The following is a 23828-nucleotide window of genomic DNA, read 5'->3' as shown; positions in this document are numbered from 1 at the left end:
ACACTTGTAACTCAAAATCTTTGCTTCTGGGGAATGGGATTCTACAAATGTCTTTTATATCCTAACAGTTTTTACTTATATGTTGCTATAATATCAGTGGTTCTCAAACCTTTTTCATAAGGACCTCAAAAAATGATGTATTTGGCTGCCAACATTTTCACGATTTGTCAGAAAATAGCAGATCTACAAGTTCATGGCGCGGCACTCTGTGCCGCGCTATGAGCTTAAATATCTGCCATTTTTGAATAGCCAGAGAAATTTTAAAATGACAGATGCGTTCCCGGATTGAATGGGTGTTAAGACATAAAAATCACTGTTGGGCTTGGTCCGAGGTGTGGTTTATTGTGGTAATCAGGTACACACTGCGAGTCCTCTGGGTTCAGGTTGTCTGCGGTGAAGGACAGCACCCATGAGGACCAGCGCCACCAGACCCAACGCAGCACCCACTCCACCCAGCACCACTGTGGAAGAGTAGGAGAACACAACGTTAGGGGTCTTTCAACGTCTTTTTTAGTTAGTCCTCAAAGGACCCCCAAATTAATATGTATTTGGCCGCGGACCCCCCATTCCAGGGACCACCAGATGCAAAGATTTAGTTCAAAATGTTCGCTTAAAAAAATATGCATATTCAAAGATTTGCACACACGTATAAAAGTATACAATTGCACGTCAAAGTATACAATATGGATTAAGTGGTTTAAATAATTGTGACGCTGTATTAACTAATTTTGCTGGGGACCCCCTGGTACCCCCCGACGGACCCTTGGGGGTCCCCGGACCCCATTTTGAGAACCAATGCCCTAGCTGACAGATAGATGAAGCAGGGACCCCCACTACATAGTGTGTTGCAGATTACCCAGTTGGGTTTAAGCCCAGGATTTCTGCAAACGGAGGGGAGAAAGTGAAAGAAGACTCAACTATCGCCGCAAGTACGGTGGCACGGTTCTACCCTCCCAGCTAGAAGGTCCTGGGTTCAATTCCCGCCGGGGATGCTGTGGGCGCTGGAGGCGTGTTCTCTCCTCCGCGTAATCAGTGCCCATACCCTAGGTGGGGTTGGTGAAAGGGCCTTTCTGTGTGGAGTTAGCATGTTCTCCTCGTGTCTCCTAGGGTAGGTACCCTCACAAAAACATGCAGTAATCCTGGTCTCAATACTGCCTCCCCCTGGTCAGCCGGGGCGCCTGATGGATGGGAACTGGTTGGAATAACGTGTCCCTTCCACGCGCTACGTCTAACCAGGGAACCTCCCCCCTGTCAGGTGATAAGAAGCGGCTTGCTAGCTCTCATGCATTGAAGGAGGCATCTAGGCTCTCCCTAGGCTGGCAGAGGGAGTGTAGCGCCCAGGATTACTTAGACAATTGACACTGGGTGAAAAAAATGGGTTACAAAATGGTGGGATAATTTTTTTTTTAAACTAGCGCTGCAAGAACAACGACATTGTTCACCGACATGCGGTGAAACGCGCCGGTGAAGCGTCAATTTTCCGCACTGCGCCGCCAAAATAACAGGATTTCTATCTCCAGGAACCCCAATCTACACTGTAAAATCCTATCAAACTGGGGGTCCTTGAAACTAAAAGGTTTGAAAACCACTGGTAAATCAGAGTCAATGGAGTTTGTCAGTTTACCTGTAAGGGTCGGAGCACCATGCGTCTGAAGCGGAGTCGCTCGCTGTGGAGAAGCTTCCGGGACCATCTCCATCACCTCCTCAAACCGTAGGTTCTCCTGCACCACCTCAAACCGTAGGTTCTCCTGGACCACGATGGGTCCGAGAGAGACATGCCCCTCCCACTGCAAACCTGGAAAAAAAATCTAAAATCAAAATCAAATGTATTTATTGTGACTCCTTGTGTTACACCCGGACATAAGAGTAAACCATAGTTTTGTTCAGCTTCCTTCACACATTGTAGCATCATAGGTAATAATAAGAGAAGAAAAAGCAAGATGAAAAACAAGGGCAAAAAAATGAGTAAATTATTACTCTTTAAAATATATTTCCGTGAACTTAGATTACGAACAGATGACAGCTTAGTTTCTCGGCTCTCGGGAGGTTTAGTTCCAGACTCTATATAGCATTCTGAGATTGTGGAATAGTTGTCTGGCTATGCGAGATAGCAGTAGCCTGCCCCAGCGCGTCTGATATCTGGCATAGAGGGGCAGATTCAAAACCTCCGGTGAAAACATCCGTGGGCTCCCATTGGTTCACCGATCTGTGCGCCCGCCCCCGCCCCCCTCCTCCTCCCCCAATGTGCAACATTGAGAGCCCTGACGTCACAACATTTGGAGCGACGCCCACTGCACTCTGTTTGGTTGAGGAAATTAAAGGTTGACTCCCACTTCCTATGCCAGAAACGTCAACAGCTTGGTCCAGGCTTTCTTTTTGAGCAAAAATAAAAGCCTGGAGATCGAGGCTACACTAGCAGTGACAAAAGCTACAAAACAACCAAGCGTGGTCAGCTACACTGTCGCCAAGTCGCAGCTGTTTGTTTTTCTCAGGGCGAGTGCTGCTTGTTGATGTCAAGCATGAGAAAAACAATGGAAAATATGGTTGCTGTCGGGTAGAAACCTCTTATCTCCATATTCTAACTTTGTGTTTTTTCGTAAATGAATGCCCTACTTGATCATACTACAACGTCACACAAAAAAAGAAAGATCCACAAGCTTGAAACTCGAGCTTGTCGATCTGCTATTTTTGTTATTTTTGAATTCTGAAAAGTAACAGTTTTGGACATAATGAGGTTTCCACCCGACAGCAGTGGTGGAAAAAGTACTCAAAGTACTAAAATTACAAAAGTATTGGTATCATATGTACTTAAAGTACCAAGAGTAGAAAGTAGTCATTATGCAGTATGTCCCATTTCACAAGTTTTCGAATGTATCAAAATCTTTTGAAAATAGCAGATCTACAAGCTCACAATGTGTCGCTTTTGCGACGCATTGTGAGCTTGTAGATCGGCTATTTTGAAATGGCCAAAATTTATATAGGGCTGAAGTGGTTAGTTACTAGTTACTTTGTACATTTTGATTATTATTACAAAACATACATTAAGGTTTTCAAATAATTGTAGTGGAGGACAGATAGATGAGATATCGTGGAGTATAAGTAAAAGTACTGAAAATTGGAAATACTCCAGTAAAGTAAAACTACCTCAAAATTGTACTTAAGTACAATACTTGAGTAAATGTACTTGGTTACTTAACACCACTGCCCGAAAGAGACGATATAAAGGCTTGAGTTGGGTTAAAAAAAGAACAGGGTTACTGGCTGACTGGTAAGAATGTGTTGGTGAGAGAGAGAGCAGGGGGAACATGGCGAAACAAAAACACATGATTGACGATTCACTGTCATGGAGCCCTGAAAAAAACACTTGACGCCTCTTTTTAGTTTTCTTTTCTTTTAGCTTGTGTTGCTTGTCACGCAGTGACAAGTGTCGGGCGTCACTTTGTATCGTCACGTCACTGGCTTCCATTGAAAACGGCTTGTAGCATGTGGTGTAAAGTAACTAAGTACATGTACTCAAGTACTGTACTTAAGTACAATGTTGAGGTATTTTTTACTTTACTTGAGTATTTCCAATTTCTAATACTTTTACATGTATTCCACTACATCTCAGAGGCAAATCGACGCATTGTGAGCTTTTAGATCTGCTATTTTCAAAAGATGTTTACACATTTGAAAACTTGAAATGGGACATTCTGCATAATGAGTACTTTTACTTTTGGTACTTTAAGTACATTTGGATGGCAATACTTTTGTACTTTTACTCAAGCACATTTTGAATTCCGGACTTTTAATTGTAACGGAGTATTTCTATATTGCAATATTGATACTTTTACTTAAGTAAAAAAGTACTTTTTCCAACACTGCTTGTAGCCTGTCACTTTGTCACTGCAAACGTGAACACAGCATGAATCAAAGTTACTCTCAGACTGCGTACAAAGTGCTTTATGTCCCCCCCATACAGTAATACAAATAAGATTTGAAAGATGTGTGCACGTTTATTGTACAAAAAGTTAGAAACAAATCATAAATTAATAAAGTGCAACTCAGAATAGTTTGTAAAGCTATTAATAGAACATTGTTTTTTCAAGAGACATGCTTGGACAATTAAAATATATTATCTACATTAAATTCTCCCGGGATACATTATCCTCATGTACTAAATCAACTTAGTGGAATTACAGAGGGAAATGTTGCTGGACGGCCAGACATTGGCAGCTTTATTTATTTATCGTCGTCTGGGTTATATGATACCTCTAGCAGGAATTATGAACTGAATGATTGTCTTTGCAAATCATTCTGAACCTCATCGACCCTAGCTAGTGTCCCTATTCTGGCAATGTCATAGGAGGACAATATTTAGTGGTGGACACTAACTAAGTACATTTACTTGTGCATTGCACCTCACTAATTTTTTGAGTGTCTGTACTTAACTTGAGTATTTTTGGATACTCTACTACAGTGGTTCTCAATTTTTTTCATGTCAAAGACCCCTAAATTGACAGTTATTGGCCTGCGGACCCCCATTTGAAAAAATATGCCAGGGACCCCCATAAGAGAAGATTTGTTTTGGCTCTAGCAGTGATTCTCAATCATTTTAATTTAAATAACCCCCAGTTTGACATGCATTTTCTACGGACCCCTATGGTATTTCTATCTCTGTCTGGGACCCCAATTTATATAGTCAAATTAATGTTAAGTTAAAGTTACAGACCCATAAGGGTCCATTTGGTTCCTAACTATCTATCATTTAGCTGAGGAGTGGGGACCACCTGGAACTCCCTCAAGGACCCCTGGGGGTCCCCGGACCGCACTTTGAGAACCAATGCTCTACTACATTTCAAAGATAAATATTGTGCTTTTGACTTCTGAATGCTGATGTATTTATAAAAGCATGCACTTTTGAAAACCTGTGACTAAATAATTTACTAGATTGGATCCATTGGAACACAGGTTCTCCCCCCACCCCCTCATTTCCTGAAAACTAACGCATTTGGACATACGATGATTCCACACGACTATTATCAAGCATTAGGAAACAAAGATGTCACATTTTGAAATGAGTGATTATAGTCTCGACTTTCCCCAAGACTTAGGCTACTGTATTATACAGTGTGCTAAACTCCACCCATGTGGAACTCCCAAGTATGTTAAAACCAACAAACACCAACATACAATTATGTGATGTAATCTACCAGGAATGTCAGCCAAACAACAAACACACACGTCCTCATGTTCCCTCCAATCATATCTATGTTTTTTTTTTACATTCCTCTGGCGGAAAGTAACTATGTACATTTACTCAAGTACTGTACTTACTATAAGTCAAATTGAGGTTTTTCTTACCTTACAGTATTTCCATTTTTCAATACATCTCAGGGGCAAATATTGTACTTTTTACTCCACTATTTACTTGGCAGATTTAGATTATTTGTGACAGGTCATTATTACAAATGATAAATTACCCTATGTTATAGCTACTTTGTCTATGTTATAGCTACTTTGTCTATTTGAAAATAGCTGATCTACAAGCTCACAACGTGTGACATCGCAATGTTAGCTTCCAGATCTGGCATTTTTGACAGATTGACAAATTTGGAAAACTAAGAGATTGTGTACCTTTATTTGTGGTACTTTACGTTAATTTGATACGATACCAATACTTTTGTACTTGTAATACAAGAAAATATTGAATACAGGCCTTTTACTTGTGACAAAGTATTTGTACATAGTGTTATTGCTACTTTTTCCTCAAGTAAAAACATCAGTACTTCTTCCACCACTCTGTGAAACAGTACTTCTTCCACCACTGTGTGAAACAGACATGTTCAGAATCACATTAACACTAACCTGTGTGTTCAGCCAGGCTCCTGGTTGCTCTGTGCTCAGTGCAGGTGCTCTCACAGCAGCTACACACCTGGTTGTCTCCACCTGACGCCACCCACCTGACAACACCATCGTCATAATAATAATTATTATGCATTTTAAACCAGCGTCTGATAACACATTGTACAGTGGCTGGACGTTAGAAACTCATCCAAACTATCATTTTGAATGTGTCGACTCATGGGGCTTCGCAGCGTGTGTGTGTGTGTGTGTGGGGGGGGGGGGGGGGCTCTAGAAGGCTAGAAATTGGGCTCTTCCTGACTTCCTTCACAGGTGTTACCAATGATACTAATGAAGGCTCTGTTCCATTCAGGTCAGAGTGCTAATGTGCATGTTGGCTCACTGGAAACACTCTGCTACACCAGTGGGTCTCAAAGTGTGGTCCAGGGACCCTCATGGTTCCTTGAGAGGGTTCCGAATGGGCCCTTACGGGTGTACAAACGGAACCAAATGGACCCTTACGGTTAAATGGGGGATAGAGAGACAGAGCCTTCATTACCATCATTGGTAACACCTGTGAAGTAAGTAAGGAAGAGGCCCAATTTATTTCCAATATGGCTGCTGTGCATAGAGTCTATTGTTTCCAGCGTGATTTTTTTTTTGAACATTTGAGGTCATTTGCCTGTTTTTGGTGAAGAGGTTTGGTACAGAGGAAAAAAAGAGCAGACCAAGTACAGGGCCAAATAAAAATGTTAACATGAATCCAAGACAACGCTACACAAAATGATGACAGTGCTGTCACACAAGTCTATGAAGCTATGAAATGTATGAGCTCTCTCTCAGGGTCCTTGACCTGAAAAACGTTGAAGACCCCTGTTATAGACCAACCTGTTGGCCTCTGTCAGAAATGAACACGCTTTGTGTTCAGCGTCGATGGGTACAGACACACTCGTCGCCTTCAGATGACAGATGATGTAGAGCTATGAGAAAACACACACACACAGACTATTTGTCACATTATCGTCGCTAAAACGTCTCCATATTTCAAGTTTGTATGTTTTTCCGTGAATTATGGCCCTACTTTGTCATATTACTGTGTCACACAAAAGTAGCAAAAATAGCTGATCTACAAGCTCAACACGTCATTATGCGATACGTTGTGACCTTGTAGATTCTTTTTTTGGTATGTTTAAGTGGTTAAGTGTCTGTGAGTTTTATAAATATTGAACCAGTGAAAAGTATTAAGAGCTTGTGTGACTAAATAACTACATTGGATCCATTGGAACACAGGTTCTTTTTTTCCCCATTTCTTGAAACGTAACGGATTTGAACATACAGTACAAGGTTTCCACCAACAGCAACGCTATATGTGTGAACTGTGATGAAATGTTGGTAGCACATAAATGTTGTTGTTCCAGAACTGGACAAACATATTATTGAGAATATAATTAGAGATCTGGTTATTATTGGAGCTTTTATAGCTACATAATGCTTGTGCACAAAATGTGTACGTGGAACACGTACACATTTTGTGTCATTGGCCAGAGTGCCAATGACGTGTAACATGTCAAAACAGTGTTTTCAGTGTTTACGCTAGATGGCGCTCTTTGCCAACCTATGAGTGATCCTATGACTTCCGGAGAAGAGTATACCCGGAAATAACGTGATTGCAACAAACCCAGTCCCGTCCGATCTAATGTTAAAGGATTTAGAAAAATACATTTTTCTCTACATCGTTTTTTTTTCTGCGTTTTTGGCAAGAACAAGCTATATTCAACAGCCAATAACGAAAGTGATGATCGCGGTGATACAAATCTTTCCCTCGATGGAAGCAGAGACACTCCTCTGTCTTTTGCAACACTCTGTGTGTCGATCGTCCTGGAGCAAAATATTCTGTGGCTCTTTAAAAGGTTAGTAAAAATGCTCAAAAACGCTGGCACTGGCTGCAGACTGTTCTGAAAAACTCTGGCAGTGAATGAGTGAATTAAAAAGGAAAAACTAATTCTGAGTACTTGTTCCACCAGTGGTGTTGAGCTGGTTGCAGTGTTATTGTATACTCACTGTTGTCCTGGGGTCCTGCGGGAACCTGAAGCTTTTTATCTGGAACTGTAGTTTATCTTCCTGTGTCCTTGGCATGAAGTAAGAATTGGCCCCGGTGAGCTTAGCATCCATCAGACACCTTAACACAGTAAGACCGGGAACGCATCTGGGTCATTTTAAGCATTTGGCTATTCAAAAATATTAGATCTGCACCGAGTGCCACGCTATGAGCTTGTAGATCTAATATTTTTTGAGAAATTGTGGAAAATGTGAGCAAATCTTTAAAAAAAAATATATATATATACTGTATATATATATATACACACACACACACACACACACACATACTGTATATACACACATATTTTTATATATATATACACACATATACATACTGTATATAAACACTTTTTTTTACAGCGAACATTTTTAACTCTGATCTGTGCTTCTGGGGGTCCCTGGAACAACATTTTTTTAGATGGGAGTCCGTGGCCAAACACAAATCATTTTGGGGGTCCTTGAAATGGAAAAGTTGGAGCACCACTGATATAGTAGCAACATACTGTTAACATTTAGAAAACATTAGATATGCATTTGCCCGCGGACCCCCCCCCCCCATCTCAAAATGTTTTGTTCCAGGGACCCCCACAGAAGCAAAGCTTTTAAATGTTCGCTTTAAAAAATGTATATGTATGTATGTATGTAATATATATATATATATATATATATATATATACAAAGATTTGCACAAATTGTCAAAAATGTTCCGAAATAGCAGATCTACAAGCTCGTAGCGCGGCACTATGGGCAGCCAAAGAAATCATACAAATAACACAGATGCGTTCCCGGATTGAATGGGTTAATACAGGGCGAGAGGGAGAGAGATACGCGATCAATGTTCAACTAACTACTCCATCAGTCACCTCTAACGTACCTGACATGTTCTACCACGGTAATAATACAGTACATCTGACACAAATGGTGAGAGATGACCATCCTTCTGCTGTAGATGCACAACTTATTGATCCGCCCTCCTATCTAGCCATCACTTCATTTATTTCAACTATGACTGACGCTGAACTCACTCATAACCACTTTAAACCCCTATATCCTTCGTTACAACAAATGGCAAAAAAGAGAGTCGGTCTACAAGCTCACAACGCAATGCGTTATGAGCTTGTATCAGCTCATAACGTTTTCACTATGTTCTATCAGCTATTTTAACTGTTTAAAACAATACATTTTTGAAGAAAAAAAAAAGGGGGGGGGGTGTTGAATATTTGCCAAACATAGGGACACCAGGGTTAATGTGGTTAAAGGGATAGTTCACCCCCGAAATGACTTTTTTATTGACTTAATTTTTTTTGACGCATTCCTATGCCAATAATTTGATGACCAGCATCGGTTCCTTCATGAATTCAAGTCTCCATGGGGTGCCAAGTACACTGAATGCATTGCATCGTTTTGTCACCCGTGGTTGTTGATGAAGGAGTAGCTGGGGGTTAGGGTGGGGTCCAGGCCAGCCACACAGCTCTCCACGTAGACCCTCAGAGGAACGTGGTGGGCCTTGAGGACCGACGCCTCCACGTGCATCAGCTCATTCAGGAAGAAAACACGGTTGGTCCTCTCCGACCGCCAACCCTCTAAAAAAAAAAGACAGAAGAAATAGTTGAACCACTTAAACCCTACATTGGCCAAAAAAGTGGATCTACAAGCCCCCATTCAGAACCGAGAGAGATAATTGATAATAATAATGATAAACTTATATAGCACCTTTCATGACATGAATGCAGCTCAAAGTGCTTTACAGAGCAGAAAATATATATACATATTTTTTTAAACAATAAAGCAGAAGTGCTTTTCAGAAAAGCAGCAATACCTTAACAACGCAAAAAAAAGAGCAACAGCAAAGACAGCATTAAAACCATTTAAAATAGTGGCATTAAAATAATGGCAAAAAAATTAGGCATTTAAAATAATGGCCAAAACAAAAAGGCAGTGAATCAAGCAAAACAGTGAAGACATGAAGACAGAGATTTAGAAACAATCAACTAAAAGCAAGAAATAAGTCTTGAGCTGTGCTTTAAAGCTGTTAAAGCACAGTCTTAGTCTTTTGAATAACACCATTAGTTTTAGTCCTATTTTAGTCATCTGAAATTGTTTAGTCTTTTAGTCTTAGTCAACACAATTAACACTGCACGCACGCACACGCGCACACACACACACGCACACACGCGCGCACACGCACGCACACCTGTCATGAGACGCAGGGAGAAGTGCAGCTCTTGTTGTGTCAGTTTGTGGGAGACGTAGTCTCTCCAGGTGGGCTTCAGAAGCTCACTGCTCACCAACTGCTTCCTGAGAGAGAAGACGCACGTTAAAGAGGATAACGATATGCAGGAGAGGAAACGCACCAGACAGGACGACTCTTGGGATGACATTTATTCTGCCTTTTCGACTCTGAAACCTTGTATCTCCATATCAGGGCTGCACAAGTAATTAGGAAAACATTGTTGAATATTGCGATGACGATGTGACTCGTGATAAGTAAACAAATACTAAAGCAGGGGTCTTCAACGTTTTCAGACCAAGGACCCCTTGACTGAGAGAGAGAAGAAGCAGGGACCCCCATATTGTATAAAATTGTGTTGTAAATTTTAAATTTTCATAGATTTATTAGACAGCTTCATAGACTTTGACAGCACTATCATCAGTGTATGTTCGATTAATGTGTATTTTCAGACATTTAACCACAATATTTAGTATTTTTCCCTCTACACCAAACCTCTTTGCCAAAAATAGCAGATCTACAAGCTCACGATACTGTACACAATATTGGGCTCACAATATCGATACAATTCTATATTATAACTTTTCTTCAATTATTATCAACATTGGCCATCATCTTCAGTTTAAAATTTATAACACAAAAAAAAGTATTTTACACACAAAAAGAAATACAATTATACAAGCTTAAGGAACAAGTGAAGTAAGTTCTCACTATAAACCCCTGTTTCAGAGGACATATGGACACTAATAATAACAAATATAATATAAATGATGCATAAATATAAATTCCACTAGAATCATAGTCATATTCTTGTCATCTGGACTTGACCAACCAAGTGTGGCCTAGCTATTAACCGCTGGAACAGAATATCTATAAGCCAGAGAATGTCGCTTGTAAATAATCCATGGCATGGATTTGACAGTGAAGAAACATAATTGCCTTGATGCATGTAACATTAACGAGCCGACGAGCATCAACGAGCGTCAGCTGGACACAGACACACACACACACACACACACACACACCTGCCCTCTGCAGTTCTCTAAATTGAAAGTGACTGTAGTCTCATTTCTCTCCAAAAGTCCTTCCGCGATATCAAAACGGGACGATATGTATCGTCGTGACGTCATACTGTATCGCAATATTTAAAATATATATATATGTTTATTTTGGGGGGAGGCCTAATGAAAGGAGTTCTTACTGTATGGTGTGTGTTATACGAAATGTGAGTTTACCATAATCACAGTAATCCTTAATCCTATTCAAATGATATATCGGCGCACCCCTAACCTTTTTATTGCACATGTTTATATTGCGATGATGATACATTTTCAATATATTAATTACGCAGCCCTACTCCATATGTCAACTTAACTTTTCATAAATTCATGCTCTACTTTGTCGCACACGAGTGTCACGCAACACATTGTGAGATTATAGATCGGCTATTCTCTCTAGTTTTGAAACGTTTGGAAAATTGACAGAATTGAACTGTGGGTTTTCATAAATATTGAACCAATGAAAGTTTGTGGCAAAAAAATTACTACATTGGATCCATTGGAGTAGGCTATTGGCAGTGGTGGAAAGTAACCAAGTACATTAACTTAAGTACTGTACTTATAAGCACAATTATTTGGTATTTAGGTACTTTACTGGAGTATTTCCAATCAATGCCTATAGTTACTTTTTTGTTTTCGATTATTATTACAAAACATGCATTAACCACTTCAACCATATACATTTTGGCCATTTGAAAATAGCCGATCTACGAGCTTGTAGATCGGCTATTTTCAAATAATTTTTATGCATTTGAAAACTTGTGAAATGGGACATTCTGCATAATGAGCACATTCTGCTTTATTTAGGTATATTTTGATACCAATACTTTTGTACTTTTACTCAAGCAAATTTTTTATTCCGGACTTTTGCTTGTAACCGAGTATTTCTGCATTGCAGTATTGATACTTTTACTTAAGTAAAAAATTTGAGTACTCATCCCCAATTCCTGAAAAGTAACAGTTTTAGGCATACAAGGTTTCCACCTGTCAGTGACGCTTTCCAACGCTGCCATTTCTTTGTTTTCCAGACTCGTACAACTCTCTCGCTCTCCTTCTCTAGCATAACATGAGGGTGTGAGTGACAGGTAGACAGGGTTTGGAGTGTTAGAGATAAAGCTTGTCCTGGTAGGACGTCAACACAAGAACATTGACAGGCCCTCCGCGTCGCACTGACGCACCCAGCATGCCTCATTACTGGTTTGTCAGACGCCAGCGTGTTACACTAAGTAAACTGGGACTACATTACAACGTTTGGGTTGTTGTAGTTGAGAAGCAGTGGAAATGGGGATGCAACCATTCACTCGCAACTAATCATCAATACAATGCATGATACTGGATTCACAATAAGATTGTCTCATGATATTTTAACCAAATTTAGTTAACCAAAGTTATGATTGGAAAATATAAGTTAAGTTATTTCTCTTATAGTTGACCGGATTCCCCCATGGCTTTATACTAGGCCCCTTTGCCGAAAATAGCCGATCTACAAGCTCACGTGTTGTCAGCTTGTAGATCGGCTATTTTCGGTTAATGTTCTTTTTCTTCTTATCCGTTCATTGGCTTTGTAAGATTTATTTTCTCCATATGAGGTCATTATTCATGAACGTACATAATGCAGTGCAATACCCCTCATTTCCCGCCCGTCCACTCTTCCCGGATGCAGAGACAACACTGAAATAGGTTCATGCACAGAATAGGAACACTAGGCTTCAAATGATTTAAAAAAAAGAGCATCCCAATTCATTTCTCAATTCACCGATTTCAAATGTATTTGTGTCGATAATTAACTATACGAATTAAATATACGACTGGGAGCGCCATGGAGAACGGCTGCTTCCGTACGCGCTCCGTAACATCGCAACGTTTTTCCATCTTTTTAGTATTTTTTAGCCTTCTCTTTTTTCCCTACACCGTCGCGTGTCTAAGGAGTTATGACAGACAAGCACTTATGGACATCAGCACAGCGATTACACACAGAATTCCGGACTTTTTTGCCGAAAACCTCCCACTCGGCTGGGTGGGGGGAGGGGTTCCCTTTGTTCCGGCTGGAACAACAACAAACCCGAGGCGACGGAAAAGACCAGGACGACGAGGGACAAGAGCGGGTCTCCTCGTACGAACAACAAAACGTGGATATAAACCTGCACTGCCTTCAATCCTGCTAGCGAACGTTAGATCTCTGTGTGAATCAAGAACAGTGACCACTATGGACGACTTATTGGCGCGCGTAAAGTATAACAGTGAGACAAGGAACACGTCCATTGTTGTGCTAACAGAGACGTGGCTAACGGAGTTAGCATCTGATTCTTCCATCACTCCTCCTGGCTTCACCGCGTATAGGAAGGACAGAGACCCTGTACTGAGCGGTAAGCAACGTGGGGGGGGAGTTTGTGCCTTGATCAACAACAACTGGTGCAAAGATGTTAAAATCCTAGATAGTCACTGCTCACCAGACCTTGAACTTTTAATCATAGCCTGCCGTCCTTTCTACCTACCACGCGACTTCAGCATTGTGATTGTAGCCGTTGTTTACATTCATCCTGGAGCTAATAAGGACACAGCGACACATGAGGGAATTACACCAGGCGATCAGTGCACAAGAAAATCGCCACCCGGACTGCGCAGTCATCTGCCTAGGCGACTTCAACCGGACAGACTTAAAAAAGGTCTTTCCCAAATTCCACCAGCATGTCGCCTGCAGTACCCGTGGTGACAATATTCTTGACCACTGCTACACGCCCTTCAAGGATGGATACAAAGCTCTCCGCCGCCCACCGCTAGGAAGCTCTGACCACGACGCCATCCAGCTGCTACCTGCCTACAAACAGAGGCTAAAAAGGGAGCCGGTCGTTGAGAAGGAAATCCGAATCTGGTCTGAGGACACAGACGCTATGCTACAATCCTGCTTCTACCAGACCGACTGGGGGATGTTTAAGAACGCCGCTGGGAATAACATCAACGAACTCTCAGACTCAGTCACTGGCTTTATCAGTAAGTGCATAGATGACATAGTCCCAAAAAAGACAGTTCGGATCTATCCCAATCAGAAACCATGGATGGACAGCGGAGTACGTGCACATCTGCATGAACGGGATGCTGGTTTCAAATCTGGCGACGTGGAAACGCGCAACACGACGCGCGCGGCCCTAAACAGCGCCATCAGGAAGGCGAAAAAGGCCTACACAAAAAAGATGCAAGACAAACTCAGCAATGGCGACATCAGGAGCACATGGCAGGCGGTACACACCTTGACAGACTGCAAAACAAGAACCAGAAGCGAGGTGAACCCGCCTGCCTCCCTCCCCAACGAACTGAACACTTTCTACGGCCGGTTTGAGATCAGCTCCAACCGCGGCAGCCAAGCGGGGCCATCAGCAGCACCAGCAGAGGAGAACCCTCTAACCATCTCGGAGAGAGAAGTGCGTACAGCCTTCACACGGGTCAACATCCACAAGGCAGCCGGACCTGATGGGATTCCAGGCCGGGTCCTTAAGACATGTGCAGACCAGCTGGCGGGTGTCTTCGCTGACATCTTTAACCTCTCCCTCTCCCTGGCTGTGGTCCCTGCAGGGTTCAAAATGTCAACCATTGTGCCCATTCCCAAAAAGGCCAAAGTGACATGCCTGAACGACTGGAGACCTGTTGCTCTCACCCCGATCGTCAGCAAGTGTTTCGAGAAACTGGTGAGGGAATACATCAGCTCCACGCTACCTGCCTCGCTGGATCCGTGGCAGTATGCATACCGCAAAAACAGATCCACCGACGACGCTATTGCCATGGCTCTCCACACCGTCCTCTCGCACATGGACAACAAGCTGCTGAAGGACAAATATGTACGTATGCTGTTCGTGGACTACAGCTCAGCATTCAACACCATTGTCCCAGCAATACTTGACAAAAAGCTCAGAGACCTAGGGCTACACCCAAGCATGTGCGACTGGATACAGGACTTCTTGTCCAACCGACATCAGGTGGTGAGAATGGGCAGCATCACATCCGACCCCCTGACCCTCAACACCGGAGCACCCCAGGGATGCGTGCTGAGCCCTCTCCTCTACTCCCTGTACACGTATGACTGCATAGCCACACATGTCTCCAACACCATCATAAAGTATGCGGACGACACGACAGTGATAGGCCGAATCGTCAACAACGACGAGTCTGACTACAGAGAGGAGATCAAATCACTGGCACGCTGGTGCCGGGAGAACAACCTCTCTCTTAACGTCGACAAGACCAAAGAACTGATCGTGGACTTCAGGAGGCCGCGGAGAGACCATGCGCCCATCCTCATCGACGGTGCTGCAGTGGAAAGGGTCAGCGAGTTCAAGTTCCTCGGAGTACACATCGAGGAGGACCTCAAATGGGAGACGCACTCCACACACGTGAGGAAAAAGGCTCAGCAGCGACTGTACTGGCTCCGCCGCCTGAAGAAGCTCGGAGTAGGACATCGCATCCTCAGGCTGTACTACAACAGTTCTGTTGAAGGCATCCTAACAGGCTGTGTCACGGCCTGGTACGGGAACTGCACTGCCCGAGAAAAGATCAGCCTACAACGAGTAGTGCGATCGGCAGAGCGGATAATGGGACTCGAGCTCCCAGCGCTCCAGGAACTGTACAAAAAGCGGTGCGTGGTCAAAGCCAAGCGCATCATCAAGGACAAGCACCACCCAAGTCACAGACTGTTCAACCCCCTACAACGACCGCGACCGGGCAAGGGGCTCTACCGCAGTATCAAGAGTTCCACCACCAGGTTCTGGTGTAGTTTCAATCCGGCTGCTGTCAGAATGCTGAATGGGGCATAAGCCTGAATGAGGCATAGGCCTTGTTCAGCAGCCTGACAACAGGCGGCGCAGACTTTTCTGGCTCTTCCTGAACACACCTGTGGATTATACCAGGGACAATGACTTGGACTTTAGCCCCCCCTCGGACACACCTGTGGACTACACCAGGTACAAATGACTTTTTGTTGCACTCCCTCATGGAGCTACCTGCGGATTATACTAGGGTCAGTCCACTCTAGGTGGACACGCACTGACCTTTTGCACCTTAATCCCTTGTATAACGCACTGACTTTTTTTTTGTTTTTTTTATTGTGCTCCTTTTCCTCTAAGCACCTTAACGTCCATTGTCTATCATGCACAGTATAAGTATAACATGCACAGTATACAATACATTGCTGCTATGCTCAGGCACCTTAGTTTAGTTTTTTTAGTTTTTTATTATCTCAGGTAATTTGTAAATATGTAGATAACTTGTCTGGCCTTCTGTTGCTCTCTTGTTTTGATCTCCTTCCCACTTGCCCCCCACCCTCTTCTTCTCCCCCCCCCCCCCTCTTCTTTCTATGGAAACTAACGTTGCGATGGGAACGATGTACAAAAAAGAATTTCACCCACTTTTTTACCTTGTAAACCTGTGATGTGACAATAAAACTGATTCTGATTCTGATTCTAACTGTCTCGCGATGTATCATTACGTCCCTAGATGGAACAGACAGTATGTGCAGTTTAACCTCATCAGGTCATGATGTGTGGTCTTTACCTGGGATAGTGACACTCAACGATGACCTCGGCGGGGTTGGTTTTGACGATTAAGGTGTCATGGATGGGTGTGGGGGAGTACAGCAGGTGGAAGCTGTAGATGAGGGCTTCGCCTGTCATCTGACAAACACCAAAAGACGCATGGCAAATTGTCAGTTCAAATATAGAATAATATGTGTCTCTGTGGTCGTTTTAACGTTGGCCATTGTACCACCACTACAAACAATAACGCGAGCACACGCACACACACAATTCAGGAATTTAGCAGACGCACTTATCCAGAGCGATTAACAATAACCACATGCATAAGAATGCAGAGAGACAGTGTAGTGCATCAAGAAACTATATGTAAACCATGAACCTAGCATCAGTCTAAACACTACACTATCAAAATAATATCTGTGCATTGAAACTATAGGACACAAACAATGAAGCTCACATCCGTTTACATAACATGGTATCTTAATGGCATTCTTTGCACACACAGTTTCATACAGTCATAGTGCTGCCACAGTCCTGCAGCTGGGCTCGGTACAGCAGAGTGTGTTCAGTGGCGTTCACAGCAGTGCAGTCTCCCAGGGTCAGGTCTGATGGCTCGATCAGCTGACCATTACCTGGACAACAACAACAACAACAACAAATGTCTCACACACACTGACCATTACCCAGAGACAAGACAGTGTTGTCCTGGTGGAGGTAATGGCAATGCAGAGCAAACATGATGCCAGCCAAGGGACAATATGAGGGGGGGCTTCTTAACGCATCAGTGTTGCAGAGTGAATGCAGAGTGGAATAAACAGAATGTATGCAGTGGTGGAAAAAGTACTCACATTTTGTACTAAAAGTATCAATACTGCAATGTAGAAAAACTCTGTTGCAAGTAAAAGTCCGGTATTCAAAATGTTCTTGAGTAAAAGTACAAAAGTATTCGCATTAAAATATACTTAAGTACTGAACGTAAAAGCACTCATTTTGCAGAATGTCCCATTTTACAAGTTTCCAAATGTATGAAAACTAGAGGTCCCGGCGCCCAGCCCCCTAGCCGTGCACGTGGCTCTAGCGAGGGCTTGCTTATTTTGGGGTTCCAAAATCGTGGGATTAAAATTTCCCCCAAAAAAGTTTAAAAAATAAATAAAAATAAAATACATCGGGGACCCCCTGGGGGTCCGCGGACCCCCCTTTCGGCTGTTTTTTTTTTCCATGAAGGTGGTTGCTTGTTTCTGGCGCACATCTGGCAACACTGACCTGTCTGCCCCCCCAAGTCCCAACGTGGCAACCCAGACTGCCGACTTGGTGTTGTTGTTAGCGGCTGCGTTGAGACACTGGCGTGTTTTAATGTTTTGTGTGGGATGTGCATGACATATTAGCCTGAGTGTGGTGTGAAGTGATAGAGAGACATGAAAGGCGGGGGTTGAAGCGAAGTGGTCGCGTCGCGTGTGTTGTTGTTGTGGGGAGATTTCAATAGCCACTGCGTGGTGTTGGTTTCGGTTTTGCTCGGCGGTGGTGATGATCCCTCACAAAGTGCAGAGGCACGTCCACGCATGCGCGGTTTTCACAAACTGCAGCGGCACATCTGCGCGCATGGGCAGATATTCCGATTGTATTGAAAATAGCAGATCTACAAGCTCACAACGCGTCGATAGCGACGCATTGTGAGCTTGTAGATCGGCTATTTTAGCCTAAGTATGCATAGGGCTGAAGTGGTTAATGTATGTTTTGTAATGATAATCAAAATCTACAAAGTAACTAGTAACTAAAGTTTTCAAATAATAGTAGTGGAGTAAAAGTACAATATTTGCCTCCGAGATGTAGTCGAGTAGAAGTAAAAGTACAGACAATTGGAAGTACTCCAGTAAAGTAAGAATACCTCAACATTTTACTCGAGTACAGTACTGTATATGTACTTAGTTACTTTACGCCACTGCATGTATATAAGGTGAATGAGCATCGTGCAGGTGTTTGCGCTTTGTGACATTGTATGCATGCAATGACGTGCAAACGTCTTGTTGACAATCCTGTCCTACTTGAAGACCCTTTGTGGATATATTTGAGTTATGCTTAATTCATAATGCATCGTGTGATGGTTTCGTGCTGCACAAATAGCCAATTTGGAGATCTACTTGGTCAAGTAAAAGTAGAAACACAAGGGTGTAGAAGCCCTATGATAATAAGTAAAAATCCTGGATTCAAAATTGGACTTAAACAAGAAAAAAGTATTGGGAGCAAAATATACAAATATGTAAAAGTTTATACAGATATGTTAAAGTAAACGTACCGATAAGATCAAGTACATCACCTGGGTAGATTTACTTTCCACCACTGCATGGCAGCCTGGTAATCATTCCTGATTGAATATTTTATAGCACTCACCCAGAAAGTTCTGTTTGACCTCTATGGCGACCTCTGCATCACCACAGTGGACCACCACGCTGTCAGCTGGCACTGGAACACGCGGTTCAAACTTCACCAGAACCTATAGAGGTCAAATTCACTGTTCAAACTTCACCTGACTTGCCACTGGTCAATTTCACTTTCAATTTCACTGTTTAAACTTCACCTAGGAGGTCAAATTCACTGTTCATACTTCACATAGAGGTTACAAATTCACAGTTTCAACTTGACCAAGATAAGGTCAAACTCACAGTTCAAACTTCAACTAGGTCAAATTCACTGTTAAAACTTCACCTCGAGGTCCTCGCAAGAGGCAGATTATTTGTATTTGTCTTTAAATGTTTACATAATCATATTTATTAATAGTCAATCACTGACCAAAAATGTAGTAGGCTATACTGGTAGACTACATGATGACCTATTAGACAGATTTGTCATTTTATGTGTCCTACGAGATAGGTACCAATATGCAATATTGGTGCGTTTATCGTTGTTTAATACAATCAGGTAGAACTGTTTCATGAATGGGCTGTCAATGGACGGCGTTGCAACTTAGATGCAGACAGCGTCCAAGTTGCTTGCGGCAAGTCCTTGAGGATTGATTGAAATGCATGTATACATATTAGTGTTTCAGAGCTCAAAACAGTTTGAGAACTACTATAGCCTAGTTTATCCTATTTTACCGGGATGTTAAACTGAAATGAATCACTCAAAAGTTGTTATTAACCCATTAAGACCTGAGGCCGATTCTACAAATGTCTTCAGTTTCCTGAAAAACCTACGTTGCTATATCAGTGGCGCATAGGCGGCGGGTAATGAAGGCTAGGGTGGGCTAAGCCTTCCCAAATGTTATGCTGGGAGATTCTGGGAATTGTGCAAATTATATATAATATATGTGCGCAGCATTATTTAGTTAATTTGTTGATAATAAATCAGTAAAATCAGGCAAAAATAAGAATTAAATAACATAACCCTAACCTACCCCTAACCCTAAAACCGAAATAAAGTAACCAAAAACTAACAAAATCCGCCCAGAAAAATGTTTTTGCGCACAAAACGTGCGGCCGACCCCCCCAGCCTCAAACCAGATCTCCTAGCCTCCCAATTGTCAGGCTCACCCGCCGCCTATGCAGTGGTGACCGCTATGAGCTTGTAGATCTGCTATTTTTGAATAGCCAAAGTATAAAATAATGGTTCAAGTGGTTACAATCTAAAATGACAGATGCTTTCCTGGTTTTAATGGGTTGAAGTACCTGGGGTTGATGTTTGACCGCAGGGCTCGGCTCATAGCTCCTTGGATGCAGTGTTCCAGTGTTGTTGGTCAGTGATTGGGTCGGTGGTGGTGCAGGGTTCCTCTGCAGCTGCAAACCCGATGCTGTGGATTCTGGTTCCTGTTTGGCAGTGGTGTAAAGTAATGAAGTACATTACTCAAATACTGTACTTTTTGAGGTATTTATTTACTTTACGGGATTATTTCCAAATTTCTGTACTTTTACTTCTACTCCACTACATCTCAGAGGCAAAAAAAATACTTTTACTCCACTACAGTAATTTGAAAACTTTCGTTACTAGTTACTTTGCAGATTTGGATTATTACAAAACATACATTAACCACTTCAGCCCTATATACATTTTGGCCATTTGGAAATAGCCGATCTACAAGCTCACAATGCGCCGCATCGCGATGCATTGTGAGCCCACATTGAGAAACGCAGTGATTGATGGTCTGTTACCTGAGCCATTCCACTGAACCGTGACTCTGTTGCTGGCTCTGGTTGTGGGATCGCGTTTGGTGACGTGTCACCGAAAAGAGACTCCCACCAGCCCGCATTGGCAAACATCACAAACCCAAATAAAAGTATGACTCTGAGACCCATTATTATGGTTTAAATAAGATGTCTGCTACTCTGCTTACAGAGCCTGTCTGTTTTTATGACTGATGTCACCAAGTCAAACCTGGGTTCAAACTCCAGTACTCCCACTTTTAATGAGTTGATTGATGAGCAGCTGTGGTGACCTGCTGGTCTGATTCAAACCTGCAGAGGTTGGGGAGAGTAGCCAAAAACTGTACTCAAGTAAAAGTATTGTTACTTTAATATAATGATGCAGAGGTGCGAAGAGTAGCCAAAAGTTGTACTCAAGTAAAGGTAGTATTACTCTAATATAATAATGACTCGGCTAGAAGTAAAAGCAGTCATCCAGATAATTAATAGTAAGAGTAAGAAAGTACTTTGTGAAAAGACTACTCAAGTAGCTACTGAGTTACTTAATCTAATGTATCTGTAAATAATCAGAACATAATTGAACAAAATTGGCTGAAGTCTCTGAGATAATGGAAAAACATAGAATGTGCAATTAATAAAAACATTCAAATGTTACTTTAACTCCAGTTCATGATACTTGAGTGAAAAATGTCTTAATTCCATTTAAACAACTCTTAAGTAGGCTACAATTTATTCCAAAAGTTACTTGAGTAAATGCATCTGAGTAATACTACCCACCTCTGAAAACCTGGTTTAAACTTCAACAAGTCAGCAGATATCCATAATCACAAAACAACTTTTTGTATATTTTATATAACAATACAAGGCAGAAAATTACTTAAAGAGTAAATACACATGCAGAAAAATCCTGTATATTGTAAATTTAACTCTGGGAGTGTACAAATGGAACCAAATGGACCCGTAAGGGTCCATTTGGTTCCATTTGTACACTCTCGGAGTTATGACCCATATCGGTCCATTTGGTTCCACTTACTCTCAGAGTTAATTCTAACTATAAACCTTAACAACACTGAGGCAGGAAATGACATAAATACCAAACATTCTCCGAATGTCTCATGCTAAACCTCAGGCATGTCCCAGAGAAAAATGAGCAAACCTCTCTTTCACAAAGCAAAAACAAACATGACCCTAAACAAGCGAGCCGTTTTTTAACGGCTCTCCTGAGAGGAATAAAACAGTCTATAATGTGGCCGGTACACACCAACACAGGCTGGTGGGTGTCAGACGGTCTGCGTCGTAAAAAAACCCCCCGCTGATTTACAACCATACTCTGTGAGGCATCACAAAATGTCAGCACCACCGAAATGTGTGCATGCTAGCGTGCGTGCTAGTGTGCGTGCGGCGCGCGCGTGTGTGTGGGGCATGTGACATGTGACAAAAGCCAGCGCCATGTCCTCTTGGACCTGCGTCAACAGACCCCTCAGTCACACCCGCGTTTCAGGAACGGGCCTGTTGAATTCTCCCCCAATATTGTAACTGATAATTTTTTACTAGGTAGATATTTGTATAGAAAGGCCAAACCAGGGACTGGGGTCTCAAATTAGCCTCGGCTATAAACCCCATATACAATGCAACGGTTTCATGTTTCACAACTTGATACATTGTTTTTTGTATTGTCCCTGTCAAATAAACATATAAATAAGTAGAAATAAAATAAATATCTTTGCTTTTTTTTTTGGCATTCAGAGATGAATAGACTCAGACATGAATAGACTCAGATGTGGCAAGAGAGCATCTACACGCTTATATGTTTTAAGTCTTTGTCTTGATGGAAACATACACACAAAACATGCAACGGAACAACTTGGATACAGCAATTAAATGTGCTAATTTTAGAATGTTTAAATATCTCACAATAATGGCTTTTTTTTTTATCCATTTAGACCGGGAACCTTACATTACCTTTCAATCCGGGAACGCCTTTTTGTAACATTAGCTGTTGCTATATATATATATATTTTGCTATATTATAACTAAAAACTATTTTGAATTAAAATCTGAAGTTTTTCAGAACACTTGGGTCAGGATTTAGAAGGTGTTTTTAGAATCGGCCTCAGGTCTAAATGGGATACGTAAACAAATATTTAAAAAAAATCTTCGACCACTATCATCTGTTTTTACGCCTGTAGACTCTTGTCCGGGACAGGCTTCAGACACCCCGGCCTGCAGGACACTTGGCTCAGATCTATCATGTAATCGTGCCATTCTATTCCTAGCATTTACCTGCTGTATTGTGAGTGAGTGACCATGTCTCGGCCCCCAGCACTGACTCCACTGTAGCTATAACAGCCGCCTCTTCACATCATCTCCCATGTCAGATTTACACACTCTCTGTTGTCGGGCAGAAACCAACTGCTCCAAAACTCCAAAATGTTCATTTTTCAGGAAATGAAAAAAAAGGGAGTTAGGAGGTTTTGTTCATCATTGATAAGAACAGCTGAATGGACCTCCAAGCTCACAATGAGGTTGGAGGTCAAAAGGGGGTGGAGCCTGGAGTCAGCAAAACCTGGTTTTGTCAAAAGTGCTTTTTAATACTTTTCATTGGTTCAATATTTTTTTAACCAAGGGTGTTTACTGATTTATGAAATTCATATTTTTTTTACCTTTATATGCCATGGGGAGGTTCGCTGAGATCGAATTCATTTTTTTCAGTAACTGCCTGCTTCACACTCACACCGACACACACACACACACATTAAAACCTGGGAGCTGACCAGTACAACCACAGTCGTATACCACTGAGCAGCAATGCTGGAGCAGTTGGGAGTTCAGTGTGTTGCTCAAGGGCACTTCAGCGGTGTTGGGGGGAGGGGTAAAAGGTGGCCATTCACTTTCTCCGCCAAGATTTATTTTCCTCTCTTTATTTTTTTATGTGTTGCTTGCCTAAACGGCCAATCTACAA

General features: G+C 42.1%; 1 protein-coding gene across 1 annotated transcript in view; it reads right to left on the bottom strand.

Annotated features, from left to right (window-relative positions):
• Positions 1–351: 351 nt before the first annotated feature.
• Positions 352–23828, bottom strand: part of LOC308080616 (zona pellucida sperm-binding protein 3-like) — a gene marked incomplete at both ends in the record, with an annotated part of 25862 nt that continues 2385 nt past the window's right edge. Inside the window, 12 exons of the mRNA XM_080422508.1 lie at positions 352–461; positions 1625–1795; positions 5848–5942; positions 6712–6803; positions 7885–8002; positions 9335–9506; positions 10118–10289; positions 12207–12333; positions 16753–16871; positions 17247–17365; positions 19122–19224; positions 20396–20533. Of these exons, the coding sequence (XP_080278634.1) occupies positions 352–461; positions 1625–1795; positions 5848–5942; positions 6712–6803; positions 7885–8002; positions 9335–9506; positions 10118–10289; positions 12207–12333; positions 16753–16871; positions 17247–17365; positions 19122–19224; positions 20396–20533 (1536 nt within the window). The remainder of the gene's footprint in view (positions 462–1624; positions 1796–5847; positions 5943–6711; positions 6804–7884; positions 8003–9334; positions 9507–10117; positions 10290–12206; positions 12334–16752; positions 16872–17246; positions 17366–19121; positions 19225–20395; positions 20534–23828) is intronic.

This window comes from Gymnoscopelus braueri, assembly GCF_963280865.1.
Source record: "Gymnoscopelus braueri genome assembly, chromosome: 24".
Lineage (NCBI taxonomy): Eukaryota > Metazoa > Chordata > Actinopteri > Myctophiformes > Myctophidae > Gymnoscopelus > Gymnoscopelus braueri.
The sequence above is the reverse complement of the archived record's forward strand: the minus strand, read 5'-3'. Positions and strand labels throughout refer to the sequence as shown.